The sequence below is a fragment of the Diceros bicornis genome, chromosome 8, assembly GCF_020826845.1.
Source record: "Diceros bicornis minor isolate mBicDic1 chromosome 8, mDicBic1.mat.cur, whole genome shotgun sequence".
Lineage (NCBI taxonomy): Eukaryota > Metazoa > Chordata > Mammalia > Perissodactyla > Rhinocerotidae > Diceros > Diceros bicornis.
In genome coordinates this window covers 64,948,140-64,974,987 of record NC_080747.1, presented here as the reverse complement: position 1 = coordinate 64,974,987, position 26,848 = coordinate 64,948,140, and the positions used below count along the sequence as shown (strand labels likewise).

Here is a 26,848-nt window from a genome sequence, read left to right as displayed (position 1 = left end):
AACTCAGGCATTTTGCTTAGCAATGGTATACAAAGATAAAAGACTTACGTGATAAATTATGGTAACCTCATAGCAGCTTTCCCATATAAGAAACATAGTTGGACTTCTTAGTTTATTTAAAAATATCTACAGACATGTTATGTTCAGCTGTTTCCACATTTGATGAAATCAATTTATTTTTAAAATAAAATAGTTACTTTCACATGTAAGTCTTTATGAATCCTTATAAATTCTCATTTTCCTTCCTAAGCTTAAAAATTAAATCTCTTTATTTGATTAAACATGGCAACAATCTCACTCCTCTTTCCATCCACGTAATCTGACACAATTTTCCGGCTGGGAAGTGGACATGTAGTCTGTAAAATGGTAAGGTTAGAACTAGAACCTTCTGACATCAAGTTAGACACATTCCTATCTCATTGGTAACGTGGTATAATAAACATTTTTTTTATAGACGTGATTGGGATTGCTATGTTTTGGTAAGTTAAATATTCTGGTTAGTTAAATTCTCAAAAACATGCACAAGAACATATGAATCTTAGTTTATTCTTAAAGAAATTAGATTGAAATTCTCATTCAAGAATATTGATTTATTCAACATATATTAATCACTGTTAATTCAGCAGACCTGTGGCAATCTCGAAAGTTTTCCAAAGCCATCACTTTAAATCAATTGTTAGTTGACAGTTCTCCCAAGGTAAAGAACATAGGACATTGAGTTGATTGTTTAAGAACACACAGATTGGTGGTAAATAATTTATAAAATCATTTTGTTGGGTATAATTTGTCTTTTTCCCGTAAAAGTGAAAAACAACAAAAGAAAAATGCCTTAAAAATTCTTCTTGTCTGGAGAACAGCTGAATGATGTTAAATTTTTCTTTGCCGGATTTGGTTGCTCAAGAGTTACTTGTTCAGGTGGACACCACCTCTGTGATAATGCAGTTAAGTGGATAAATGGCTGTTGTCACACTGATAGTACTCACTGGTTGCTGCTAATTAATTTATTCACTGGCTGACTTGTAAAGGTGTTATTTTTAATATTGCCCAATAAGAAATGACCCCAAGCCACACAAAGAGAAGGACTCTCTAGATATCATCCTTTCAAAATCTGGGAATGAATTTTGTAGAACCTGAACAATGCAATGTCAACTGTGGAAATTTTAAGTCCTAAAAGTTAGTATGATTACAGCAAAGAGATTATGTTTCTATTAGTTCTGAGTCTTAATAATTGCATGATTTGAAATTACTGTAAACTAGCTTTTCAACCAGTATTTGTGCCTGGAATTCAGATTTGCTTTTTCTTATTTCCATATGCTCTGTTTTAAACATATGTTAAGTTGTATATTTAAAGCTAGAAGTACCAAAAAGCCCACATAAAAATATGTTTTCTTCATTATCAAAGGCTTCAATGCCGTCATCATTTGGAAAAAAAAGAAACAGTGAATATAATTTAAGTCTGTAAAACAGACTTTTAATAGCACCAAATAGAATGAACATCTGGCTTTCTTTTTGCAAGGTGCATTGATGTTGTCAGAAGAGACTGAATAAAAATGCCGATAGGGCTTATCCAGGTTTGGGATTTGCCAATACAAGAATATTTTATTCATTCAGTCTCCTGTAAGTTCCAAAGATAGATGTTGACTTTGATGAAAAAATACAATGATATATATTTAGAATGACCAATCTTTCACATTTAAATCTAAAAAATGTGCTGCTGCAGTTGGATTTTTCTCAGGGATGCCATTCAAGCAACACATTACGTTGTCATCTCACATAGCCCTTCTATCTGTGATGACAGGATGCTAGGTGAGAGTATGACAGCTTGGCACAGCTTTTATTATGGCATTGTACTGACGCTTGACTATGAGCACCTCTCTTTTGTTTTGGTCAAAGAAATATTTTCAAGTGTCAAGGTTTTGAAGTTGAATTTTCATTGTCATATTTTAAAAGTGTACCAAAGGCTGAATTTAAAGAAAGCAAGCTTTATGGACACTGGATTTTTTGCAATTGCAAAAGGCAATTTCTTGCCTTTTCCTTTCACATTCCTGACTCTAAAGAACGTTCTGTGCTCTAGTCCTGCCATAGAATCAATAATTTTTCTAATAATCTCTCACCAAAGGAAGAACAACTCAATGTAGATTAAGGACTTTTTCATTAATTTTAAAAGATGTAGTAATTAAAATTGATTTATCAAGTTATGTTTTATTCTTTTTAAGAATGTTTTCATTCTTTTGTTTGTTTGTTTGTTTGTTTTTTGTGAGGAGAACTAGCCCTGAGCTAACATCCGATGCCAATCCTCCCCCTTTTTTTTTTTCTTGAGGAAGAGTGGCCCTGAGCTAACATCCGTGCCCATCTTCCTCCACTTTATATGGGATGCCGTCTCAGTATGGCTTACCAAGCGGTGCGTCAGTGCGCGCCCGGGATCCGAACCTGCGAACCCCCGGCTGCTGAAGCGGAGCGCATGCACCTAACTGTTTGCGCCACCTGGCCGGCCCCTGTTTTCATTCTTTTTAAGCCAAAATCTTTACCTGTTGATAAAGAGTCCAGTATCAACTAAATCTTAAACTTTCACATGTAACAGCATATGCCATCAATTTTGAGAGCATTTTAAAAATATATGTTTTGGGAAATCTGCATGAATTGTGCTATATTGTTTTCAAATTTAATGATGTCAATAATTAATAAATGTAGAATAATTCCTCCTTGATACATAAGTTGGTGTCTGGAATTTTATTGACACACAAAGATAGAGCAAGTGATATGCCACTTGTGTGAAGAAACATCACCTTTCTTCAGATATTGATTTCTTTGACATGGAATAACAGAGGCATAAAGGAAAATAAACACGCACGAAATCAACTAGGCACTGATTTAAAGTTTCTCTACTTGATGATATATTTCCATGTGGTTAGGTTGCTCATAGTGCCCACTTCCTGCTTGTGAAAACGTGTTGTATTTAGATCTAAGAATCATGGTGGATTTAGAACGTATACTTTTATCTTTATCTTCTCTGTCTGTTGATGGTTTCAAGCATGGAACAGACCTCACTTCCTCAAATCTGCTTTCTATTTAAAATTGACATAGAGTTCAGTTCCTCTCTGATGCCTACTTGTTTCCCAGCTTAGAACACTTCTCTCCTGCAGTTCAGCCATTTCCCTATTATGCTTAGCCATTGGGCCGACATATAGGAAACGGGACATCCTAGAACTGCTTGAATATTCATGTCACAAAATAAGCCAGGAAGACTTTGGCCATGGAATGATTGCCACTATTGCTTAATTACAAGTCAGTTAGCAAAAAGCAAAGTGTAGTTTTGTAGTTTTGCAGTTTTGTGTTTGTATGTTTAGACAGGTAAACCATTGTATTTTATTTTGTATCTTGCTAATCATTGTGTTGCTAGATTGAACTATCTTAATATTCATCCAAATATCAATATCAATTATATGTTTCAGAGAGATATTAGCTGCATAGATCAAATTTGATATTTCAAACCCAGTAATCATTCATTCAGCAAATATTCACCTATAAAGTGAACAGTTTTAGGTATTTGCAAAATGGTAGGGGAAAAAAATCATCATGGAGCTTACAGTCTAGGAAAGTAGAGTTTAAACAAATACTTGGATTTGTTTGTTTAAAGAAAATAGAAGAGTTGTTATAATGCTGAACAAACTTTGCTCTCATCTAGAGTCTAATTGTATTTTCTGTGATAGGGTAAGATATTAGGCTAATTGTATTATTTTTGGTTTAAAAAATCATTTTGACTTAAAATATCAGAATTTGTTTCTCTAAGATAACTGAAAATTGACTCTTTATATCCACATCTGTATATCTATCTTCCTATCCATCTGTCTGTCTATCTATCTATCTATCCATCTATAAATCTTCTTCTTTGCACTGCCATTAGACCAAATACTTGACTTGTGGATAGACCTAAACTCCAGTTTCTGGTTCTGGGATTTATGTTGAATAATTACATATAGACAATCAAATGGAGATTAAATAATCAAAGCCTATCACTTTTTGTTATTTGACTCATAAATGTACATCAGCATTTTTTAGTTCTATAGAGCAAGAAACCAACTGTCCTTTGTACATAGAGGTAATTTATTACACATGAGTAAGTAATGAGTATTCTGAATTATCACAGTTATGTTTGTTTACTTATTTGAATGTATCTATATGCTTGTGTGTGTATAAATGTTTAAACTTTGAAAGTTCATTCTTTCCATTTGAGGGAGATTAATTATATCTCTGGGGACGGTTTAGTATTTCCACAATTATTTTAAGAGTCAGTCTTGTTAGTTGATAGGTTATTTAGACTAAGAATGCCTGTATTGGTGAAGGGACAAAATTAATGCATGTTCAGTTTCTTTTCAAACTGTGGGCAAGGGATTCCCATTAAATGCCATTGTATAATCAATCATTGATCAGTGACATGACATCTGGGTCACAGTGGCATCTATCTTTGCAGTAGAAATCCTCGTGGCTGTATATGAAAGGCGTGTTGAGACTTGCATCTGCACTTAAAAGCAAGGATAGTCTTCATGCTGTTATCGGCCTAATTTTAGTGTATACGATTTGAGGTGCTTGAAGTTTTTTTCTCCATGGTATAAATTTAGCAATAAATGTAGTCATTTGGCTGCTGCTCTAGCAGTTTGAATGTAGAAGTATAATGTGAAGAATTTTAATCCACATTAGTTATGTGTTATAGAAAAGCATATATAATTGCATATCATACGTCTAAATATTAGTCTATAATAAATATTCCAAATAAAATCCTGACTGTGGGGATGTGGATGTCTTTTTATTAGATATAAAAATGACTTCAGCAATTGTTTTCTCCAAATGTGATAAAAAATATCTAAAGCATAAATTTGTTGTTCAAAAAGTGAATACCTACATACGTCTTCTGTTAGGACTGAATGCCTGGACTGTGTTCACTAAATATTTGCTGTGCTGAAAGAAAACAGTATCATAGTAACTAATTTTTCAGCTAAAGCTTTAGGCAGATTTTTCATAAAATTTTTTCTCTTATAATATAGAATGTAATGCATACTTGCCCTTCAAAGTGAAGCTTTAAAAACTGTTGAAGCTTTAAAAACTGTGCATTTCTATAAAGTATTTTAATTGATATTGATAAAATATCAACTTGAAAACTTAAAGTGAAGTTTTTAATATTTGTTTTTCTTTGAAAGACACTGTTGAATAATTGTTCTTAGTCTCAAATTAGCTGGGAATTTAGCTGTCTGACAAACAGCCCAAAGAGCTGTGGATACTTTCAAGTAGAGACAGCTAATGAAAATCAGTATGAATCAAGTGCAGGCTGAATTCATCAACACATTTTTAGTTGTTAGTTTTTTGACTGGGATAGCATACACCGTGTTAGGGTCCCAAAAGTGAGGATTTAATTCTTAGAAACTTAACTTGGCTAAGGATAAATCATTGCATCCCTAGGGTCATATACAGTAGGAAAAGCTTTTATTAAATGTTTTGCAGTGCTAATGATATAAAAGCATTCAGGATTTCTCTTTAAATGTGCACTTTGCTGAGACTAATGAATTATCTCAATGCCTAATTTTCTATGAAAAAATAAGGAATTGCATATAAAATTTTTGCTCTGTGACATAAACAATGGAGGTTAAAATTTTAAGTCTAGAAATACTCTAGTGAAAATTAGTATTTTCATGCAGCATTCCTCCATACTGAGTAAATTATTCTATTTCCCACCTGATTAAACAGTAGTGATGTAATATGCCTTTCATTTGGATAGTTCTTTTCTGGATGTGATTGTGTACCCAATTCATTTGTTTCAGTTTATTTTCAGTTCTTACATCTACTGTATTTGATTTCTATTTGTCTTATCCATTCTTTGTTCTCCTGTTTCTCTTTTCTGCCCTATTTTGGTTTAATGTAGTATTTTTTTTGTAATCCATTGCATCTCCTCTATTATCTTTTTTAGCTATATTCCTGTACTGTTTTAGATACTGTTTAGATACTGTTGCTCTAGAGACAACAGTATATTTCTTTAACTTTTTACAATCTGTTATCAAATAATATTATACTAGTTTAAGAACAATATGTGAACATTACAGTGGCCTAATTTCCATTTCCCCCTCCACCTCTGTGTGCTCTGATTGTCATATATGTTACTTCTACATATGTTATGAATTCAATAATATATTATTTTTTGCTTTAAGTAATCAATAGTGTCATAGAGAAATTTATTTATTTATTTATATTTCTTGTTTATTCACATATTTGCCTTTCTCTTTCTCTTTATTTCTTCCTGCAGATCTAGGGTTCCATCTAGTGTCTTTTCCTTCAGTTGCAAGAACTTCTTTTAGCACTTGTTGTTGTCAAAGTCTGTTGCAGATAATTTGTGTCAGGTTTTGCTTGTCTTAAAATGTCTTTATTTTGCCTACATTTTTAAAGGGTGTTTTCTCTGGATATGGAAATTCAGGTTGATTCTCTCCCCCCCACAACCCCCTGCCACACACATTTAGTATTATAGAGAGTCCCATTGTCTCATGTCTTCCATTGTTTCTGATAAAAAGTTGGCTGTCATGCTTGTAGTTGTTTTCTCAGTGTATAACGTCTTCGGTAGGGGTAGGTGATGAGAGACAGAGAGGTATACGTTTATGATATTCTTTGGTTTTCTTAAGTTTTACTATGTGTTCCTTGATATGGTTTTCTATGTATTTATCCTGCTTGAGGGTCACTAAATTTCTTTGATCTGTAGGTTTATGCCTTTCATCAATTCTAGGAAGTTCTCAGCCATTATTTTTTCAATTTCTCTTCTCCATTCTTTCTCCTCTCCTTCTGGGACACCAATTACTGTATGATAGACCATTAGATATCATTCCACAAGCCTCAGATTCTCTTTCTTTTTTTATCTTTGTTTTTCAACTTGAACAATTTCTGTTCTCCTACCTTCAAGTTCAGTGAGTTTTTCTTCTGCTATGTCCAGTCTACTTTTACATGAATCAAAAACAATCTTTATTTCTGATATTTCAGTTTTCCTCTCTAGCTTTTTCATTTTATTCTTATTTATAATTTCCATATTTCTGTTGAAATTTGTCATATTTTTAGGCATGCTATTGCTCTTTCTCACTAGAACTTTTAATATTTTTATCATAGTTACTTTAAAGTCTTCATCTATTTACTAGATTTGGCTATCTTGACTGTTTTCCATTGATTATGGGTCATGTTTTCCTGCTTCTTCATGTGTGCCATAATTTGTGATTTTATGCTGGACATTGTAAATTAAAAAATAGAGACTAACCTAGATAATATTTACCTCTAGAAACATACATACCACTTCTTCTGTCATGTTGCTACTTTGTAGTTGAGCTGGGTCTGGGTTTGTTGCCATCTTAGTTATTTTTAGTTCACTACCGGCTTCAAAAATTTTGAGGGCAGGGTCAGGGATTTTCCTTCAGCAGAGCTCTCTTTCTCTCACTATCTGCTCTACAGCCCACCTGTGAGCTCTTTTGTTGCAGGGGACTCCTCTTTGCTCTCTCCAGCTACCAGGATCCCACTCCCCATCTCCACCCCCCACCACTTTCTGTACCTTGAGAAACCTGTTGCCTTATTATTTCCCTGCCTATAGCCTTTGGTTGGCCAATTCCTTGCACTCTCAGAAGTCCCTATGAACCTTGAAGGGATCTTTCTCAGTTTGCCTGCTCCCAGGTTTCAACAGGCTGCTGCCTTGTGGTTCAAGAAGGCCCTGGGTCCATTAGGGCTATTTTTCTCATTCCTCTTGCCATGCCCCAAACGTTCAGTGGGCTGCTTCCTTTACCTTGGGGGAGGCCCCATGTGTCTTTGAAGATGGAAATATTTCTCTACCCTCCTGCCTTTCTCCCAGCCTTCGGATGACTGCTTCCTTCCTCTCAAGGAAAACCTCATGTACTATGGAGGGATCTCTCTCAGCTTTCCTGCCATGTCCTCAGCTTTTGGCAAGGTTATGCCTTGCACTTAGTGAAGGCTATTTTAGTTTGTAGAGATTTCTTTTTATTACATAACTTTTTGTTTGTAAATGTAAAATATTTACATGGTTGCATTTGGTATCATATAACAAGATCTGTTCAGAGATATCTTATTTACATCCTCATCCACTCCACTCTGTGCCCTCCCTCCACCTATCTGTAACTAATTTTGTTTTCAAAGCAAATATTGTTTTTTTCTTTCTCTTTGAAAATATAAGTATATATCAATTCCAGTGTATTTTCCTTCTTGTCATATGAAATATAGCATAGTGTGTATACCCTATGCACCTTGGTTTTTTTCCCTTAATAAATCCTGGTCATCACTCCACAATAGTGTTTGCAGATATTCCTCATTCTTTATAAGACTGTATATTATTTATAATATTCCGTTATCTATCTGTATCTTACAGTTTATTCATCTTGTCCCTTACTGATGGATATTTGGGTTGTTTTCAATCTTTTCTTAATACTTGTAATGCTACAGTGTGCATGTACAAAACTTATTTTCTGTTTTTCTATAGCTTTAAGTTGTCCTTTTAAGTAGTTGGTTTTTTACTATTGGTTTAAGACCTAAGACATAATTAGTACTCTAATTGAGATTAGAAAGAGGAAAATCATTCCTACACTACCTATGTTGTGTCCAACAAAAAAAAATGTTAACCAACTACAAACAAATACAGAATTCTGTTCTGATTTTACATATATGTATCTTTTGGGCATCTACTTCCCATTATGACTTATATGAGATCCAAGAGAAGGTATTGCCTACAATGATTTCTAGAGAACTGTCAAAATATATATATATTGCTTGGAAGTAATAAGTTAGAAGACTCAATTTCGTATCTTCATTATGAGGTATGGGCTAGATGTTTCATTAACTTCCAACTATATGCCTGAATCTCAAGAAAAATTAAGGGACCTGGATAATTGCAAAATAAATGTTAACAGTATGTGTAGAGTCACTAAAATTTTGCAGGTTACAAAACAGAATGAAGAGAAAAAGAAACATTTGAAGGTAAATTTGTCAGGCAAACCCAGCACTTCCTTTCATGACATCTACTGAATATCCATATGGTGTGTGGTCTGCACTATAAAATGGGATGTTTATTGGTTGAACTTCCATTAGAAAAATGTATGTGGAATTTATTTTTCAGCTCAAAGTCTTACAGTTTATTTTTAGCAGAGGATAGCCCAGAGTCTCTCGTATATTTTATTATAATATTATATATTCATATATAAATCTCTATACCTATCTCACACATATAGATAGGTCTCTCTCTCGTATATATAAGAGAGAAAGATGATAGTATATGCCCTCTCCTCAGTCTTGTACCTCCAGTTGCTGCAGAAAATCTCCACTCAAAGAGCCCATTGTGTCCCCAAGGAGACATTCTTTCCTGATATTTGTGATTTTCTGGACCTCTTGAATTATCTTGTGTCTGTTCCTATGTGTATCTGTGCTTTGTATACAATTTTAAATTTGAATCACTGTTTACTGTTGCACAAAGTGTGAAGGTTTAGTAAACTCTTTTTAGAAGTGGAGATATAAATAAATCAGCTATCTGTGTTTGAAAAGTCTAAACTAAAGTGCAGTTCTATGCTTCAGCTTGTCAATGGATATTTATGAGGTGAGCATAGTGCTATAACAGTTCTAGCAGTGAAATATCTCCTGTGCAGATAGCTAGTAAAGGAGCTCACAAGCATTGATGCCAGCAGAATTTTAATGCTGAAGAGATGAGAAACATGACTATTGCTCTGGTTAATGCTGCTCGTACTGGGTCTGGTGAAAATGAATGGGTGAAATCAGTTTTCAAATATTGCAACAGAGTTGGGGTCTATATACTTAATAATAAATGTGAGTTCCTACTATTGTCTTGTTTTCATCTCTTGGTTTAGTTAACTGCAGAGCAGTAACATTGCACCAGACAGTTTTATTTTGGGCATCAACTTCCCATTCCTACTTATTGTGAGACCCAAGAGAAGGTATTGCCAACAACAATTTCGGGAAAAATGTCGAGGAACTTCTTACTCTAAGAGATACTTGTTATTGCCTGAAAATAACTTAGGTAGAGTTAAAGCTGACATTCTAATTGTGAATTTAGCCTTTGTTATGACCAAAGTTTTGTTTGTGAGTTATCTTTGACACATTCTATTCCTTCTTACACTGAGGGAAAGTGGGTAATGGAGTAAAATGGCTGCACAGAGCTCTGCTCTAAGAGATGAATTGGGATATTAATGTATTTCTAGTTTTTAAAGAATCATATTGTGCCTATTTTTCCTAGCAGCCAAAGAAAATGAAGTTAAGCATTCAGTCTTTAGACCTAGGAGATTTATTCTTGTAGAAGAACTTTGGGGATTTTATGAAGAATAGTATCGTTTCAACATACTTAACATGTATAAACTTCAAGTTCATATTAATTATCTATGTTAACTTAGTTCAGGTTAACTTCAAATTAATCATCATTTGACATCAGCTGTCTGCATAGTACTTCATTAAGGCCTACCATATTAAGAAAAGGCAAGAAAGAAGGGAAGTAGACATGATATAATCTTTTTGCATAAGGTAGAGATTGAGCTAATACATTTGTTGGAGAGTTTTAAAGGTTTAGATGGTTTGGAATCTTTATGATTAAGAAGGTTGAGAATTAACAAAAATATATATATTAGTTTAAATTTACTTATACCTAGTCTACTTCTAAAGAAATATTGAGAAAAAAATATATACAATAAAAGTTCAGAGTAAAAATAAAGAAATAATCATGGGCCAAGTCAAGGTATAGCTGAACCAGAACATGTGCACTAAGGATAGCAACTGCTTTTAGAACATCTTATAAATCTGAGCTTTTTGAAAGTCAAGGTACAAAGAGAAAGGCTGAGTTATATAGTTGCCATTATATAATAAAGGGAAGCACATGAGCTTACCAGAAGTGACAAGCTTTTTCCTAGGTACCTCTGAACTCCAAGAATTGATCCCTTAATATCAGTGTCCTCGATAGCAATTTTCCAAAATGCAAAATTCTCTTCATATGACCAAAAGTTGAAGGGATAATACTGTAATGTCATAAATCGAGGAAGGCATTTCTAAGGAGAAGTAAAGAAACCAAGTTCAGGTAGATAGATCGTTTATTGGTAATCTGGCTTAACATAGGCATGACTATCTTGAATAATAGTTATCAAACTACATTTTTAGTGCAAACATATACTGAATTGCAATTTTAAAGGCTAGATGAGGGTGGATCTCCTCGGGTCGAATGAGGATTGAGAGGCCTGCAGTGTGTGTGCTTGCTCCCTTCTTGTGTACCGCTCCAACCATAATGGCCCCTGAGACACCTTGTAGAACCCACAGGACTTCATGGACCACAGTATGAAAAAAACCACTGACCTAGAAAAATAGATGGCTAGGATTTCACTTAGAACTTCCCTCTCAAAGATAGTTTTGCCAACTGATCTGGAGGGAAAGGATTCCAAAGTTATCACTGATAAATATCTGAGGTATAAATATTCTGTGTTGTTGATTGAATAGAGAAATATATGTCCTAGATACTGGGCATGTGGTTAGAAAGTTTGATGTGGTGTGAAAATTAAAGAGCTTCCCTTATATTTATTTAAATATAATCAACTCCAGTATGTACAGGGCTTGAGGCAGGCTGTGTACACAGGTAGGCACATGTATACACAAGTATGTGCACACACACATGCATGCACATTTAAAAAAATTAAATCACCAATTGTGACCTGGACAAATGTGTGAACGGGCATTTTATGCAAACTCTTAGACTTGTGTACCATAAAAATGAAAATGTTGACTGTGAATTATAAGATTTATTAATCATTGGCTTCTACCATACCTGTACACTCTTGAGTAGAACTGTATTCACATGGGTCCACCAGGGTATTAACTATAAAATACAACCCAATAAGCAAGTTGACCTATGGGGGCACTGAGTGCTGAAAAACTTAGGCATAGTTGGTAGTTGGTGGTGATTTGAGAGAGTGAGTAGTCAAACAGCTTCCTGGGCTGACTTTTAAAAACATATAAATACAGATGTTTAGAAAAGATTGCATTTTTGCTGATTAAATTTATTCTTTAAAAACTAATTTTTTAAACTAACAAATATATGAATATACAGAAAAGGTATAAAATAGAATGTAGGAAATCATATGCAATTTCATTGCTCATAATATGTTGGTGTATTGTCTGTTAGTCTTGTCTTTTACTCTTTAGACATTGCATGATTACAATTATGTATATATACACGTTGACTTTTTTTTCACTTACAGCTTCCCTACATTGTTAAAAAGATTTTTAAAATTTTCTATTTTAATGGCTACATAATATTTAGCTAGGTAGAGGAGTCATAATTTATTTAACTATTCTCTGATTGTTGGACAGAAATATAAATTAACTAATTATATTTTTCATTATTATAAAAATCCGATGGTAAACATTTAAAAATCTTTATCTAGATATTTTATTGGGCTGAATTCCCAGCATGAAATTACTGAGTCAAGGAATATAAGCTTTTAAAGACTATTATTATATATATTGCTTACTATATAGTTTTTGCCAATATTTATACTTTCACTAGCAATGCATGAAAGTTCTTTTCTTGCCACAGAAGCTCGCGAATTAGGTAATGTGATCAATATAAGGTTGCATAAGACAGTACACCTTAAAAGGAAGGAAGTTTTATTCCTTTTAAGCCATAATTTTTATTAGGCAAATAAAATGTTGTCATACCAAGATCGGAATATAGTGATGTCAATTATTAATATACAAATACATTTCTAATGTGCTACAAAACCTAAGTTGGTAAACATATCCAGAGTACTCTTGTTTTAACTCAGTTAACTTAGTACTCAAATTAACTCTGTTAATTGGCCTGATTGTTTAATATATTGAGAAGGTAAACTATAACCTAGTCAGACAATATGGAATTATCACAATTTTGAAATTAATGTATGTTAAATGTATTTGGCTGTAATCTAAAGTCAGTAAATTCTCTTTGTTCTGCCTTAATTTCTTTAAATACTTAAGAAATTTTCCTCCTAATCTCTTATGTCATACAAAATGAATAAGTTTAACAATTATTTCATTGCATCCAAGGAACGCTATATTCCCAAGGCAAAAGAATGGAACACGTTCATAGTTCATTTTTAAATGAATGTAGTTCCAAGATAGTAATATAATTCAATTTTATATTGACTATACATTGTTCTTGTTGAAGTTTACGAACTAGTGACTTATAAAGCATGATACTAAATTCAGATAGATTATATTGATTGCTTAATTGAATAAATACTATGGGTGTTGCCTAAAGCATCACAACAACAGTATACTTGGATTTTACCCATTATCTAGATGCGTGATTTTAAGTCAAGAAAATTATTTATAAAAAATATTGAATTAAAAATTCAAGAAATAGAGAAAATTTAATCTTATTTCTTCATATTAATAATTATAATTTGTAATGTAATATTACATGTTATATTATTTTGTAAGTATGCCACCTGAGTTCAAATTTCTTGAATTATTTTACAAAATATAACAAGCGTAATATTACACATTTATTTTAACTCTTGCTAGCAGAAATCTTGTGTTCATCTATTTTACCATATTACAATTTTAGAGGTTTATTTTAAAAATTGTGTTGTCCTGTTACCTGATACTAATATTAATCTATTAATTAATTAAGAATAAAGTATTAAAATTATAAGCATATGTGTTCTATATATTTCTATAAATTTAGGTTACATTGAATAATCTTTTATTAAGCCATTTAATTAACTTTTTTTATTTTCAGCACTTGTATTATTTGTCATAAAGTGAAATATTCTCAGAAAAATACACGATTAACTACTACTATTTTCCATTCTATACTATTCTTTGATAAGTTTTATGTTCGAGCTATCTTATAGTGCTTTGCTTGTTAGCTTGATAACATACCTTTGTTGTGTAGACATTATAAGTATTAGGATATGAAGTTCTGTAAACCTTGTCATATCTCATTTCCTGCAAATAAAAATTGCTCTGCAGTGTTCTGGCATAGACTGCTTGCCATGATATCAACGGCAGCCCAAACATTCATGACCTTAAACGTGGTTAGCATTATCATGATGGGTTTTGTAAGACAAAAGTATCAAGTAGTACTCAAAGGGCCACAGATACCTAATCACAGCCCCTTAGAGCCAGAGTATGTTGCCTTGATTTTAGAATATTCTGGTAAATGGATGATAGCAGCTAGCATAAAATAATCTCCTGGGAGTGAGATGCCTGATGGAATACTGAATAAAAATTTCCTTTTGGCCAATAGGTTTTCTTTTTTCTTGATTATTCCTTTTCTATCTTTTCTCCTTGAGGCAACTCTCTTCTGTTTTCTCCATATTTTCTTCTCTCCTTTTCCACTGTTGTATTTTTCTCCTTTGTAATCCTCTTATTCTCTCTCAAATTCATACTTATTCTATATTCCCATTTTTGAGGTCTGACTCCTCCACCAATGGAAGTGTAAGTCATTATATATTCCTTTATTTATACATTCATCATCCATCCATTTGTCTCTAAGTACATATTTGTTACAAGTCTGTTCTATGTTAGATACTGTGCAATGATGTTGCAGAGAGATGGATAATAAGTACCTATTTTTTATTGAGAATTTACTATATGACAGGCACTGTTCTAAGTGCTTTATATATATTAACAGATTTCATCTTTATAATGGTCCTAAGAACATGTCCAATTTTTAATCCTGATTTTCCTGATGAAGAAACTGAAGTACACAGTAGTTAAATGTTGCCCATGGTCACACAGTTCATAAGTGGCAGAGCTGGGACACATACTCAGGCTTTAGAGCCCTCAGATTTAACCACTGTTATCTTCCCTTTTATATATTTGAGCAGATAATTAGGGTATATTAATGTGGTTTGGCTGTAGTGGAGATGCAATGAGATCTTTGAGGGAAGGAGCCCCATGGCTGGGAGAACTAGGTAATGCTCAACAGAGGAAGTCACTCTTGAACAGAACTCCTCCAAGTTACCAGCTTTTAAATTTCTGTAAAATAAAAGTATACCGAGACATTATCAGCTCTTGATAAAAGTGAAAAACACTGAGTCTGTGATCAGAAGGGGAGAAGACATTTGGTGGTTTTTGTTAATGGGTGTATGCTAAAACACAGGGATGTATATTGCATTTAGCAGGGGGTTTTGGTACTTTAATCAATAGACAATTGGCAGCTGATGATCAATACCTAATCCCGTGCTTCGGAAGAATTGAAGTAAGGACCTCAGGGTGAAAATCAATAGAACTTTTTTGTTTGAGTTTCTTTGTCTGTAATTAAACCACACCAAATGAAATAGAAAATAACTTAGATCTGGAATAATGTAGGTGTTGAAGTGATTTTGGGAATTCAGGTGAACTATGAATCTCACCTTTTAAACTATCCAATTGCTTCAAGTAAATGAATCAGGGTCACCAAGATTAATCTGATGTGTAGAACAGAAGTGGTTGAGGAAAGAGCCTTATGTCTAACTCTCGTTAATTAGTTTTGAAACTCAAGTAAAAGTAGAGATTCATGATAACTTCAAAATTATGCAAAAGAGAGCAAACTTTTACTTTTTTGGTCAATAAATATACAAGAATTAATTCATATCTTTGCTGTCATAATGTCATTCCTCATATATTTGGTTCTGGAAAATTGCCAGAAGATAATATTTTTAATGTTCATCACTGTTTTAATATGCATAGTTAAAATCTATTTCTTATTGCCTGTGTAGTTACACTATTGTAGCTTAGAAGCACTGCCTTATTGCTTTGCTTAAATATTTGTTAATTATGCCATTTTCCCTTCTGCCCCTCTTGGAAAAAAAAAAATGTTTAGAAAAGGAATATGTCATGAAAATAACATTTTTAATTTTTTTTTTTGGCATTTGATGTCATACTTAGCTAATCTGGAGAAGAGCATCTTTTCCCTTAGTGTTCATTCTAAAGATCTTGTTTGAAAGTTCTAGACAGTACAAAAACACAGTTTGAGTATATGACCTGTGACCATTGCATTACCAAGGAATTTTGACCTTTTTCTAAGGTGGTTTTTCTTTCTGCTTTTCTCCCAGTTCGTTTTGCACAGATATTATTTGTAGACATTAAGCACAAAGTAAGTAATAAAATTGACAATTGTAGTAATAATGTTGCCTCTAAAATTACTTAGAAGACAGATAATTTGATGAATGTTTGCCTGTTAGGCAAAAGCTAATGGAAACTAGTTTGCGTTTATGCTTTTCTGTTTCTTCATTAATTTCAGAAGTTTTCAAGTTTATTGAGCAGTCATTTTTGAGAGGAAAATGGACAAAAATCCTCTTTTTATGTTCCAAGCTTTCTTCTCCAACAATATTTGTTGTTCCTTTTGAATATTACCGTGTATTGGATATTTAAAACAAATTTATTGTTCACATTTAGAAGGAAATAGAGAAGTTCTAATATCTGAAATTAGCAGATATTACGAGAAATAGAAAAATCTCAATAGGATGATGATCTTGACCCTAAAATAGAGAGCAGTATGCTAGCTTTTGGCCTATTGAGGAATCTGGACATGATTCCTCTAGTATAGTGTATCAACAGTGTCATTCCAAGGAGAGGGAAGGAGGGGATCTTTTATCACTAATTGGAAACTTTGTTTTCAAACAATTCTTGGATTATGTGTAATTACATATGAAACAATATATCTGCACAACCTTCACTGAATTGCTAAGGAATTGGAATAGCAAAGTCTCTTTGGAAATGGGCAATGCAAATAAATGGTCACTATTTGGAGAGTTCACGGTGGTATGCAATTGTGAGAAATGGTCAACAACAGTGGACAAGATCTTTAGTAAGTTGCTTGCAAAAGCCTTTTATAAAGTAGAATCACAAAGGGATGGCATCTCTTCCGTTTCTCCTTGACTCTATCCTCAATCTCTTCCTACTTCTTAAAGACACTCCTCATGTATACATTTTAGAAGCACCAGATTGCATAAAGGAATACTTTCATTTTAATTCATTATAAAAAGAAACATACAAGGTTGTGGCTTTGATATTTTATTGATAATTTGAAGGATAGTAACACTATACTTTAAACAGCAATAACATAGTTCTGATTTCCATAGAGTTTTTTCCACTCTAATGTTGCCCTACCCTTGTGTAAGTGAACTTGCTGTGGAAGAGATCTGAATGAACCATCATGCTTTGACCCAAAGGAAAAAAACTTATGACTTCATCTTAGCATTGACCTTACCTTAGGTAACTGTTTTTATATCATCGTAGGAAAACGAGGTGTTCTTATGCTTTTATAGAATCATTTTAATACTTCAATAACAATTTGTTTCTTTCCTAGGGCCGGTGCATAAACTTCTCCCGAGTTCCATCTCAGTAAAAGGAAATCAGGAAGACCAAGAAGCTATGAAGATGGTACATATTCACACTGCTGATTTCCAACCAAAAGAAAAAAATATAAGTGCATTTCAGAAGTTTTTGGAAGAGCAGCTTTATTCCTGTCAGTCAGGAAATGTTTTCTCTGCGTCCTGCTTTGCTTGCACCAAACCTTTCAAACACTTGTTCTGCCATCTACACCAGAGTTGATGGAACCCAGTGGTAACTCGTGATTCATGACGTTGAAAGTAAAAAGGAACGTTAATCTACATGCTATGGCTTATACAAGAAAGTTCATTTGAATGTGTAGAAGAGGGAAAAAGCAAAAACAGCATGAAGATATCAAAACAGGGACCACAAAATAACTGGCCATGATCGATCTTTAATGGAGAGAGGAGTGTTTAAAGTGGAAACATGGCATTTGTTTTTTTTTATGTGGCAAGATGTTTAGCCGCAGGCAGAGTATGAAATTTCCCACCAGGCTAAGCAAATAAAGGAGTCCATTGCCTTGTAGCTATGTCAGATCACAAAATCTTTCCAAGTGCCCTACCACAATGTGCCTTACGGGAAGCTTCTGACTGGAAAATCTTGTCATTTTAGCACTGAAAAGTGAACACGCATGACAAAATGTAGACAGCATGCCTCAAGGTATTGGTAGCAAGCAAGATTTTGCCCTTTAGTTTTGAAGACACCTTTCTTTCATTATGCACTCGGGAAAAGAAGAAAATTAATAGAGCGTTATTCCACAGGAAGATAGCTTCTAACTAGCGATCCTGAGTGGAGTTTAAGGGACTCATAATTTGAGAACTTGTTCCTGTGATTGGTAGATTTACCCTCTTCCTATGTGTAGGGTTTAGTAGTGCATAAAGCATTAATATCTGTAAACATACCTAGGAGTTTGTTTTGTTTTTAATTTAAGGGAAGCAGTAACCACAAAGCTTCCGCTCAGGGTTTTTTCTTCCTCCAAGTCTCCAAGGGCTCTTCAGCGTCACAAGCCAGCAACTCTCTTTGCATGAAAATTTCAAAGTTTAATTAATATAATTAAAGGCAACAGCAAGCAGCAGCCTGTGAAGATTTTGCTCATCTTTTTTATGCCTTTTGACATTGAATGACCTATTACTGTATGCGCATTACTTGGATTTTGAGGTAACTCTACCTTGGTTATGATTCAATAGGGAAAAAAGACCTCCTCTCATCAATTTATAAATGAAATTTTCAGGAGGGTCGGACACCACAAAACATCGAAAGTGTACGTGTGATAATTTTTTAGAAAAACCACCGTGTCACGTCGACGATGCCAAATTATGTTAGCGTGAGCGGAAACACTGTGGGGGAGGAAGAAGGCAGCAGCTGAAGGAAAAAGCTCAAATGATCTAGTCACTTTCGATACTGTACTTCAGATGCGAAATGGATATTTGACTCGAAACCTGACAAAGCACGCCTGCTTTGATGTGAACTGGTATAGACAATGACCAGTGGCTGGGGCAGTGGGATGTCTTTCTGCGAGCACAAAGGCTTATCAAATGACACTAAAAATAAGTTCAACAACCATCACATTGGAAGGGAGAAGGCGGACATTTCATGTTTGGTGGGCATGTGAGTGCACAAGATGGAAAGAGCGATTTGGAGCATCCCAGTATAATTACCCCCATTGTGCTCTTAGTGGAAATTTCAAAGGACGGAAGTGATTCTGTTGGTTGTTGTCCAGATTTGTGGCACTGCTCCAAGAAGCCTTACACACACAAATATATATATGCATATGTATCCTCTAGCTAGAATCTTTTGCTCAAGTTTATTTATGTCACTGGCTGGCTGGATCCAAAGTCATGTGTCTACATATTCATAAATAAAACTTTACCTGTGCCTCTGCTACCATTTTCTTTAAGCTCACATAAACTCAAGCCTTGTTTGGTTGGGTATATATAATTGTCCTGGTTAGTTTCAGAGAAGAATTATATTCAGTTCCAAAATGTCCCTTATGTTCATAAATAATACTGTTGGCAGTAATTATCCATGTGTGCAAGTGTGACTTGGAAGCCGGATAGACACCCAATGAGTTGTTGTAGACTTTTGCATCTGGGACAGGGCCTATTGCTATTTTCTTAAATTGGCGCTTCATTTCTGATCAGTGCTGCACATCCCTAAATGATATTTACAAGCATCAAGGATACTACGGAAGCTAAGGCTGTTTCTTTGGTAGTTACTTTGAATTTGTCTAGTATCCAATGGCATTTGTATGACATTTGTATTTTGCTACATGAGCGATGTAAGTAGACCTCTGCCCTTAAATGGCAAAATTCTAATGCAAATGGATTTCCAGTTCTAATACCACTACGAAGAGCTCTCAATGAAGAGGGAGAAGTAATGGTCTATATGTAGACTAAAAACGTACTGTTCATAAAGTTCAAAGACGACAGATGGAATTTCATTGCACTTAAAGACATGAACCAGATCTATGTTATGATTATGCTAAACCAGTAAATGAGAAGAATTTCTTTAAAGAGTACTATTTTCTCACCAAAGGAATTAAATTAAAAATCTCTATACCTTTCAACCAGGAAAATAAAGGGTTAGAATAAAGCCATTTCTATAAGTTTAATAATATTTTATATTTTACATAGAGAAATAGTTCCTGTTTAATTTTTTGGACATTATGTCAATCAAGATCTACTTTCTGTGAATGAACGAGTAAGTCTTTATCCATAATCCATTTGTGTTGCATAAGGTTGCAAAAACAATTAAGTGGGAAATGACTCCTAACTTATGTGTCTACTCTGCCTGGAAAGAAAGTTTTGAAGGCATCTATATATATTTCATAACAATGTCTGTTCTTTATGGATTTGATCCATAAATATTTATCTATCTGAAAACTTTGATACTTGGAATGTTTTCCTTAAAGCATTTGGTGCTCCAAGAAAAAACATTTGGTGCTAAGAGTTGCAGCACTGATGCCTTTCCCCAAGTTAATTCTATTTTAAAATTTTGTATTTCCTTCCCAATGAGATGCAGAGTAAAATTTGAGACCCTCCATTAAGTAGGGAGCAGCATCTGTCATCTATGGATAATTACTATTTTGGCAAAAATATATAAGGTTTAAACTTCCTATATTTCAAATTGTTGGAGAAGAAATGATTTTCTTATATTTCTCTTGAACTTTATTCTAACCACTTTAAATCATAAATTATTCAATATTAGATTTTCTAATAAATCCTCACAGGGTATAAGATCTGGATGTCTCTGTGAACTTAAGAACTTTATTATCTAAGTATCACTGACCATTGTTTACTGCTCAGAGGCAATTTATTAGTTTATTTTTAAAATTAAAACACAATCTATATTATGGTCAACAAACTATCTAAAATGTTTTTTGATTTATCAGCTTATGTATATTATTTTTTAATTTTAAGAGGGCAAAATAAAATTAGGTCACATTTACAAGTATTGTAAAGCATTGTAACTTCCTCCTCCATTGCAAAGCCTTGTGTTTAACTTTTACTAGATTTTTTACAGCATCACATTACTTTAGGAAGTTTATTAGTGTTTTATTACTACTGGAGAATTTTGGTGGGCGTATGTGCACAGGAGAGAAATATATACATTTTTTATTTTAATATGAAAGGAGATATATAATTCAGAATGATAGAATCACTCTGGTACATTTGTTGTATGTTTAAGGAAAGAAACAAGCAAGTGAGCCTAGAGAATGTTCTCTCTTTGCAGGTAATGATGTGAGTGCAGCCATGTATTCTGGTCTCTGAGTTAGATTAGTATTTCGCTTAGTGAATTTCTATGGCATGTTTCTGAGAACACTTTAATTTTGGTATATTTCTACACTTACTAGAATCTAATTCAGTCAATTTGATACAAGAAAGAAAAATTTCTTTTCTTTCTCATAATGTAGCAAGCCCTGTGCTGGCTTTTTTATGAACTTTATTTTTGTGCTCTTCTGCCAAAAGAAAATGCTGATACGAAAGTACACAGTATAAGATGCAAATGTATATTAAAATGTGCTTGTTCAGATTGCTTTGCAAGAACTATATTAAGGAAAGCGTGTGTATGTGTGAAAGAGAGAGAGAGGGAGAGAGATTGACTCAGTGTGATGTATTACAGATTGTCTTGACTTAGGAATCAGGTGATGGGGACTACACCATAGACCTAGCCAAAATGAGCTTGCTGAAATTGAACAGATCAGCTTCTCAACCATAGACTGGAGATGGACTGAAGATATCTAAAGTTCCTTCCAACCCTGACATTTCTATGAAATATAGTCGTATTGGGAGGTTTTACTATTTATGTATCTCATATTTTTAATGACCAGCTTTATTTGTAGAACACAGTAATATTAGCTCTGTAAACTGCCATTTAGTTACAAAAAAGACATTGAACTCTAGTACATAAATTTGATAATTAGCCATAATAGAGTAATTTCTCAGTTAATTTCTTATAACTAGAATTTGTCAAAGAGGCAACTGATAATAAAGTTTATATCTGATGAAACCTCTCAAAAGATGAGTAAAATATTGGGAAATATATTTTTGTATTTCAGTCTGACTTTATAGTCTTAGCAAATGTCTCAAAGGCATACATAAAAATGTACAGAGATTGTTATGAGATATTTATGCTACCAGTTTTAGTGATTGAAGTACTTTGTACATGGCAGAAATTTAAATTATTAAATTCTGCTTTCCTTAGTCAAAATTGGAAAAAAAAAAAAATCTTAATTGCCAGTAACTATGCCTATGTTCCCTATAGCAAGTATTCAATGAAGAACATTTTACTGAGTAATTTGAACACAGCTTAGGATATGTAGTATATTAGAATTGCTAACCTTTCACAAAGTTACCATTGTCTTATTGTGGGAGAAAACTGTGAAAGTAAGAATTAAAAAAAAAAAAAAAAAAGGACCCTTAGCATGGTCTCCTAATTACTGTAAAGTTATTTGTATCTTAGATGAATTATATTTGCAAGATTGTAAATGTCAATGGATAATCCAAAATAATTTGTAAAAGTTATTAAAATGTACATTTAAGTAGATTTCAATTGATTAGAAATTTCAAGAATTAATCTTCTAGAATGTAGACTATCAAAAATATGTGCCTTGCCTTTATGCACTAAAAGACAAGGTAATTTTAAACAATTTAGATGGAAAACAAAGGAACTGAGAGCTTCCAAAGTCATAGATGCTAGAAAAAGGAAATTGTTACATCATGTGCTAAATTAGAAGTGAATCTGAACCTCTCAGCATGCTTTTGTCCTCCACCATCTGATTTGTATAAGTAATTGGGGAAAGAAAAACTCACAATATAAAATAAGATTGACTAGTTCTAGCAGATGACACCTGTAAATAGAATTTTCTCTAGTTGAAATTCTGATTTGAGATGAGACAATTGTCATTATCACACTGAAGTTTTCTTTTTGAGTTCTTTTTTTAACATCCTCTAATTCTAAAAGTCTCTGTTAATTAAACAGAGCAATGACAGACCTTCATCTTCTTTGAATACTTTGTTTGTGTGAGGCTGTCACATGGAAAGAAAGATTATATTTTAAACAATATGTTCAAGTGTGAAAAATCTCCAACAAATTCTTAATATTTAAAAAAATGGGAAAAAGTTCCAGGACTTTTGTAATTAACATCTTGAGATTCTTCATAGGGAGCTGGATATTTCAGGAAGTTGGAAAGAATTTTAAATAAATTTTTTAAAGGATATCGAAACTAAATTATGTCCTGGAATATTCAATGTCCTTTTTTTTTTATTTTAGGGAATATTGATATGATTAGAATAATATAGCACAACTCTAAAAACAAAAAAAAATTACAATAGCCTAAGGATTGTTCGGCATCTCTGTGTTCCTGTCACCACCCAGAAAGGACTGAAATGATATATTTATCTTAATGATTTTAAAAATTTTAATTCAAAACGATAAAGGCCAATTCATAAGTGATTTCAAAAGTATTAAATCTGTTGAGCTGGCAGAGTAAAAATAGTGTACTCTTCAAATTATTCTTTTAAAATCATGGATAAAATGGCATCACTTTGCTTTAAAAAATGTTTCCTTCAACTCTTCAAAAATCCAACAAATCTCAACTGAAGGTCATTACTCATATGCTTATAATTTCTAACTTTGAGAAAATACTTTTAATATCAATTAAATTGAGAAGAGAGGGCCTGTATTAGTTTTCTATTACTGTTATTGCAAATTACCACAAACTTAGTGGCTTAAAACAACACTAATTTATTCTCTGACAAGTCTGAAGTTCAGAAATCCAAAATCAGTTTCATGGAGCTAAAAATTTAAGGTTTGAGTGGGGTTGGTTCCTTCTGGAGGCTCTGAGAGGAGAATTCATTCCTTTGCTTTTTCAGCTCCTAGTGGCTATCTGTATTACTTGGCTTGTGGCCCCTTCCATCTTCAAAGTGTATCACTCTAACCTCTGCTTCAGTCATCACAACACCTTTTGTCTCTCTGATCTCCTACCTCCCTCTTACAAGGACCCTTGTGATTACATTGGGCCCACTCAGATAATCCCTGATAACCTCCTCATCTCAAAATCCTTAACATAATCACATCTGCAGAGTCCCTTCTGCCATATAAGTTAAGAATCACAGATTCTGGGGATTAGGACATGGAAATCTTGTGGTGGGGGGTGGTTATTATTCAGCCTACCACAAAGGTTATAATAATTTTCCTTTCATTAAATATTTTCCTTGTGTCTGACACCATAAGAAAATATACAAGTTGAGTTCAACTTTCTCCATTAGATCCTTGCCTGCCCAAATTCTTTAAATCTTATCGTTACACTAGTGATTTTGTTTTGGGAGGAATTCTATTTGTCCCCATTCTCCCACTTCATATTTTACTTGAGATTTTTCTCAGAAAAGGAAAAATGCCAGAGGATAAATTCTTGGAAGACTTTTGCCAGATGATAAACCTTGCATGAGGCTGAGAAGCATATGGGTGGTTTTTCATTGCCTCTGGAGCATTAACCTGGTCTGTCTGCATACGCCCTGCAGTGAACCTGGATTTAGTCCTGCAATACTTGCTGCTGTCATACTGAAAATCTGTTTAGAAGGTATTGGAATATCACTAGAGACAAAGGAGAAAAATAAGTTGATATTGTAATGCTAACATCAGCAATAGACATATAAAAAAGAACTCGATTAAACATTTCTTAAATTATTGTATTAACTATTTTGTCTTGAATTATGTGGCATTCCTACATGGCACAACCTGTGTTTACACAGGTCATTGATTCTAGTCTTACCACTCAGCCATGAGGTTGTGTATATATAGTCTGAATCATATTGTTTGGTTCCATATATGATGTCACTCCAAAACATACATTTCACAACAGAAAATTCAACAAATGATTATTAAATGCCTACTGAGGACTAGGCAATATGTGGATGACTAGGGAAGTGCTGATGGATAAGTTGAGCTTACATTCTAGTCAAGAAAAAACACCTTAAGTAAATAGGTGACAAGTGGAGTGAGCATTTTGAATGTGTAAGTGCTGTGGTTGCATATAACGAGGATTTAAACAGGTCTAGGGTTTCAGGGAAAAATGAAGCAACTTTGAAGGATAAAGACACAAAAGGAAGAGGAAAGAAGAGTGTTGCAGACAGTGGAAAAGCATGCCCTACGATGAATAGAAACTGAGGCTATCTTTGAGGATGGAGAGATGTGAATTAGAGAATAAAGAGCCAGGGAGAGTGGAAAAAGATGGGGCAGATGGTTTAGGAAGGGATCAGAAAGTGTGGGGCCACATTCACTGTTTTGACTGTATCTTCAGGATGAAAAGAAGTCATTCAACAAGTGTTTGAAGTCCTGAGGCAGGAAAGCAATATTATCAGGTTGACATTTTGAAGCAATCATAGATTAGAGAGGAGACTTAAAGGAAAGGGTATATCACAGGTAATCCAACATCTCTCCCCAAATCTCACATCATTGTCCATTGTCTGGATGTTATATTTCTGAGCTTATCATAATTCAAATTCTCTTTGAATTATGGGAGCCTTTATTTTCTGCTACCTCGATTAAGTCATGTCCTCCTTGGTTTTAAACAGATGTCAGGTGTTTAAAGTTAGAACTAGTCATTCTTGTTTCACAGTTGTATTTTTTTCTGTTACTTTTAAAGATTCAAAAGGAGTATTATTCTAAATAATTTGGCATAGTACTACCCTTCCTCCCCTTGGCTCTATGGGACTTCTCACCACTGTGCCTCGTGCTCTGGGGTCTGACCTCCACCCAGGTCTCTTGTTGCCTCTCAAAATTCTTCAGCCTTATCACATTAGCTAGAGGTGGCCTGCCAATGCTAGTGCGACCAATTTTACAATATCAACGTGTCCTTCCCAGAAGAGCTAGTATAATGCACATTAGAATGTCACCCCTATTAAATTATTTGTGACTTTTGGGGCTTCTGCTGCAACTGAGACCAAACAGGTCCCATTTTAACATAATGTTATAATTTATTAAAAAGGCACCATTCTGGGTGCTGGGGAAATGGTAGTGAAGAGGGACAATGTCTCTGTTTTTGCAGATTTTATATTTAAGAGTGGAAATAGAAAATAATGGGACTTCCAGATTGTTGTTCTCCTAAGGTGTCAATTATATAATATGTATCATATATACTGTGAAGAAAATAAAGCAGGATGAGATAAATAGTGGAGAAGGATTGATAGTTGAGGTGGTCAGGGAAGGTCTCTCTGAGGAGTGAGGATCCCCCCCTCAGAGGCAAGAGCATATTCCCAGGTCCTGAGACAGAAATGAGCTTGGTAAGAACAAGAAGTTGAATGGAGAAGGGCAGAGGTATTGAGGAGAGAGAGTGTGTAATAGGAGAAGAAGGTGAGGTAGCAGGAGCCAGAGCATATGGGGTTTTGAAAGCCATGTAAAGAGACAGGATTATACTCTGTGATAGGAAGCCAGCTCTGGGAGGATTTGAGCAGGACTGTGATATCTTCTGCTTTGTACTTGAAAAAAAAATGACTCTAGCTTCTGGATGGACAGTAAGCTTTAGGAGGCAAAAATGGAAGGAGGGAGACACATGTGAAGTACTAAAAGATCCTGTAGGGGAGGAAGAAACTTTCCCTTCTGGGAGATTCTTCTGGCTGGTCTAAGAATTAAATTGACATGAGACAGAATAACAGGAGAAAATCAAGCAAAGTTTAATAACACATATGCATGGGAGAAATCCAGGAAAATGGAGTAACTTGCCAAAATGGCTGAAGCCACTACCTTAAATACCATCTTCAGTTAAAGACAACAGAGGATGCTGGGGGTAGTGGTTTGGGACTTCACAGGGAAGAAAGGCAATTCATATGGAGATGGAAAAGCAAATGTTTGATTAAACAAGTGTTTGCCATGCCTTGCAGAGACAATGGGACATGGAGAGGACTTTGATCAAATAGGCCTTGCTAGGTTCCTCCTGTCTACCACAACTAGTTCATATACTATAGTTATCTATGGGGGT

General features: G+C 34.0%; 1 protein-coding gene across 1 annotated transcript in view; it reads left to right on the top strand.

Annotated features, from left to right (window-relative positions):
- Positions 1 to 19,245, top strand: part of ANTXR2 (ANTXR cell adhesion molecule 2) — a 140,530-nt gene extending 121,285 nt beyond the window's left edge. The window contains exon 17 of the mRNA XM_058547346.1: positions 17,348 to 19,245. Coding sequence (XP_058403329.1) covers positions 17,348 to 17,386 — 39 coding nt within the window. The 3' untranslated portion in view covers positions 17,387 to 19,245. The remainder of the gene's footprint in view (positions 1 to 17,347) is intronic.
- The last annotated feature ends 7,603 nt before the right edge of the window (positions 19,246 to 26,848 follow it).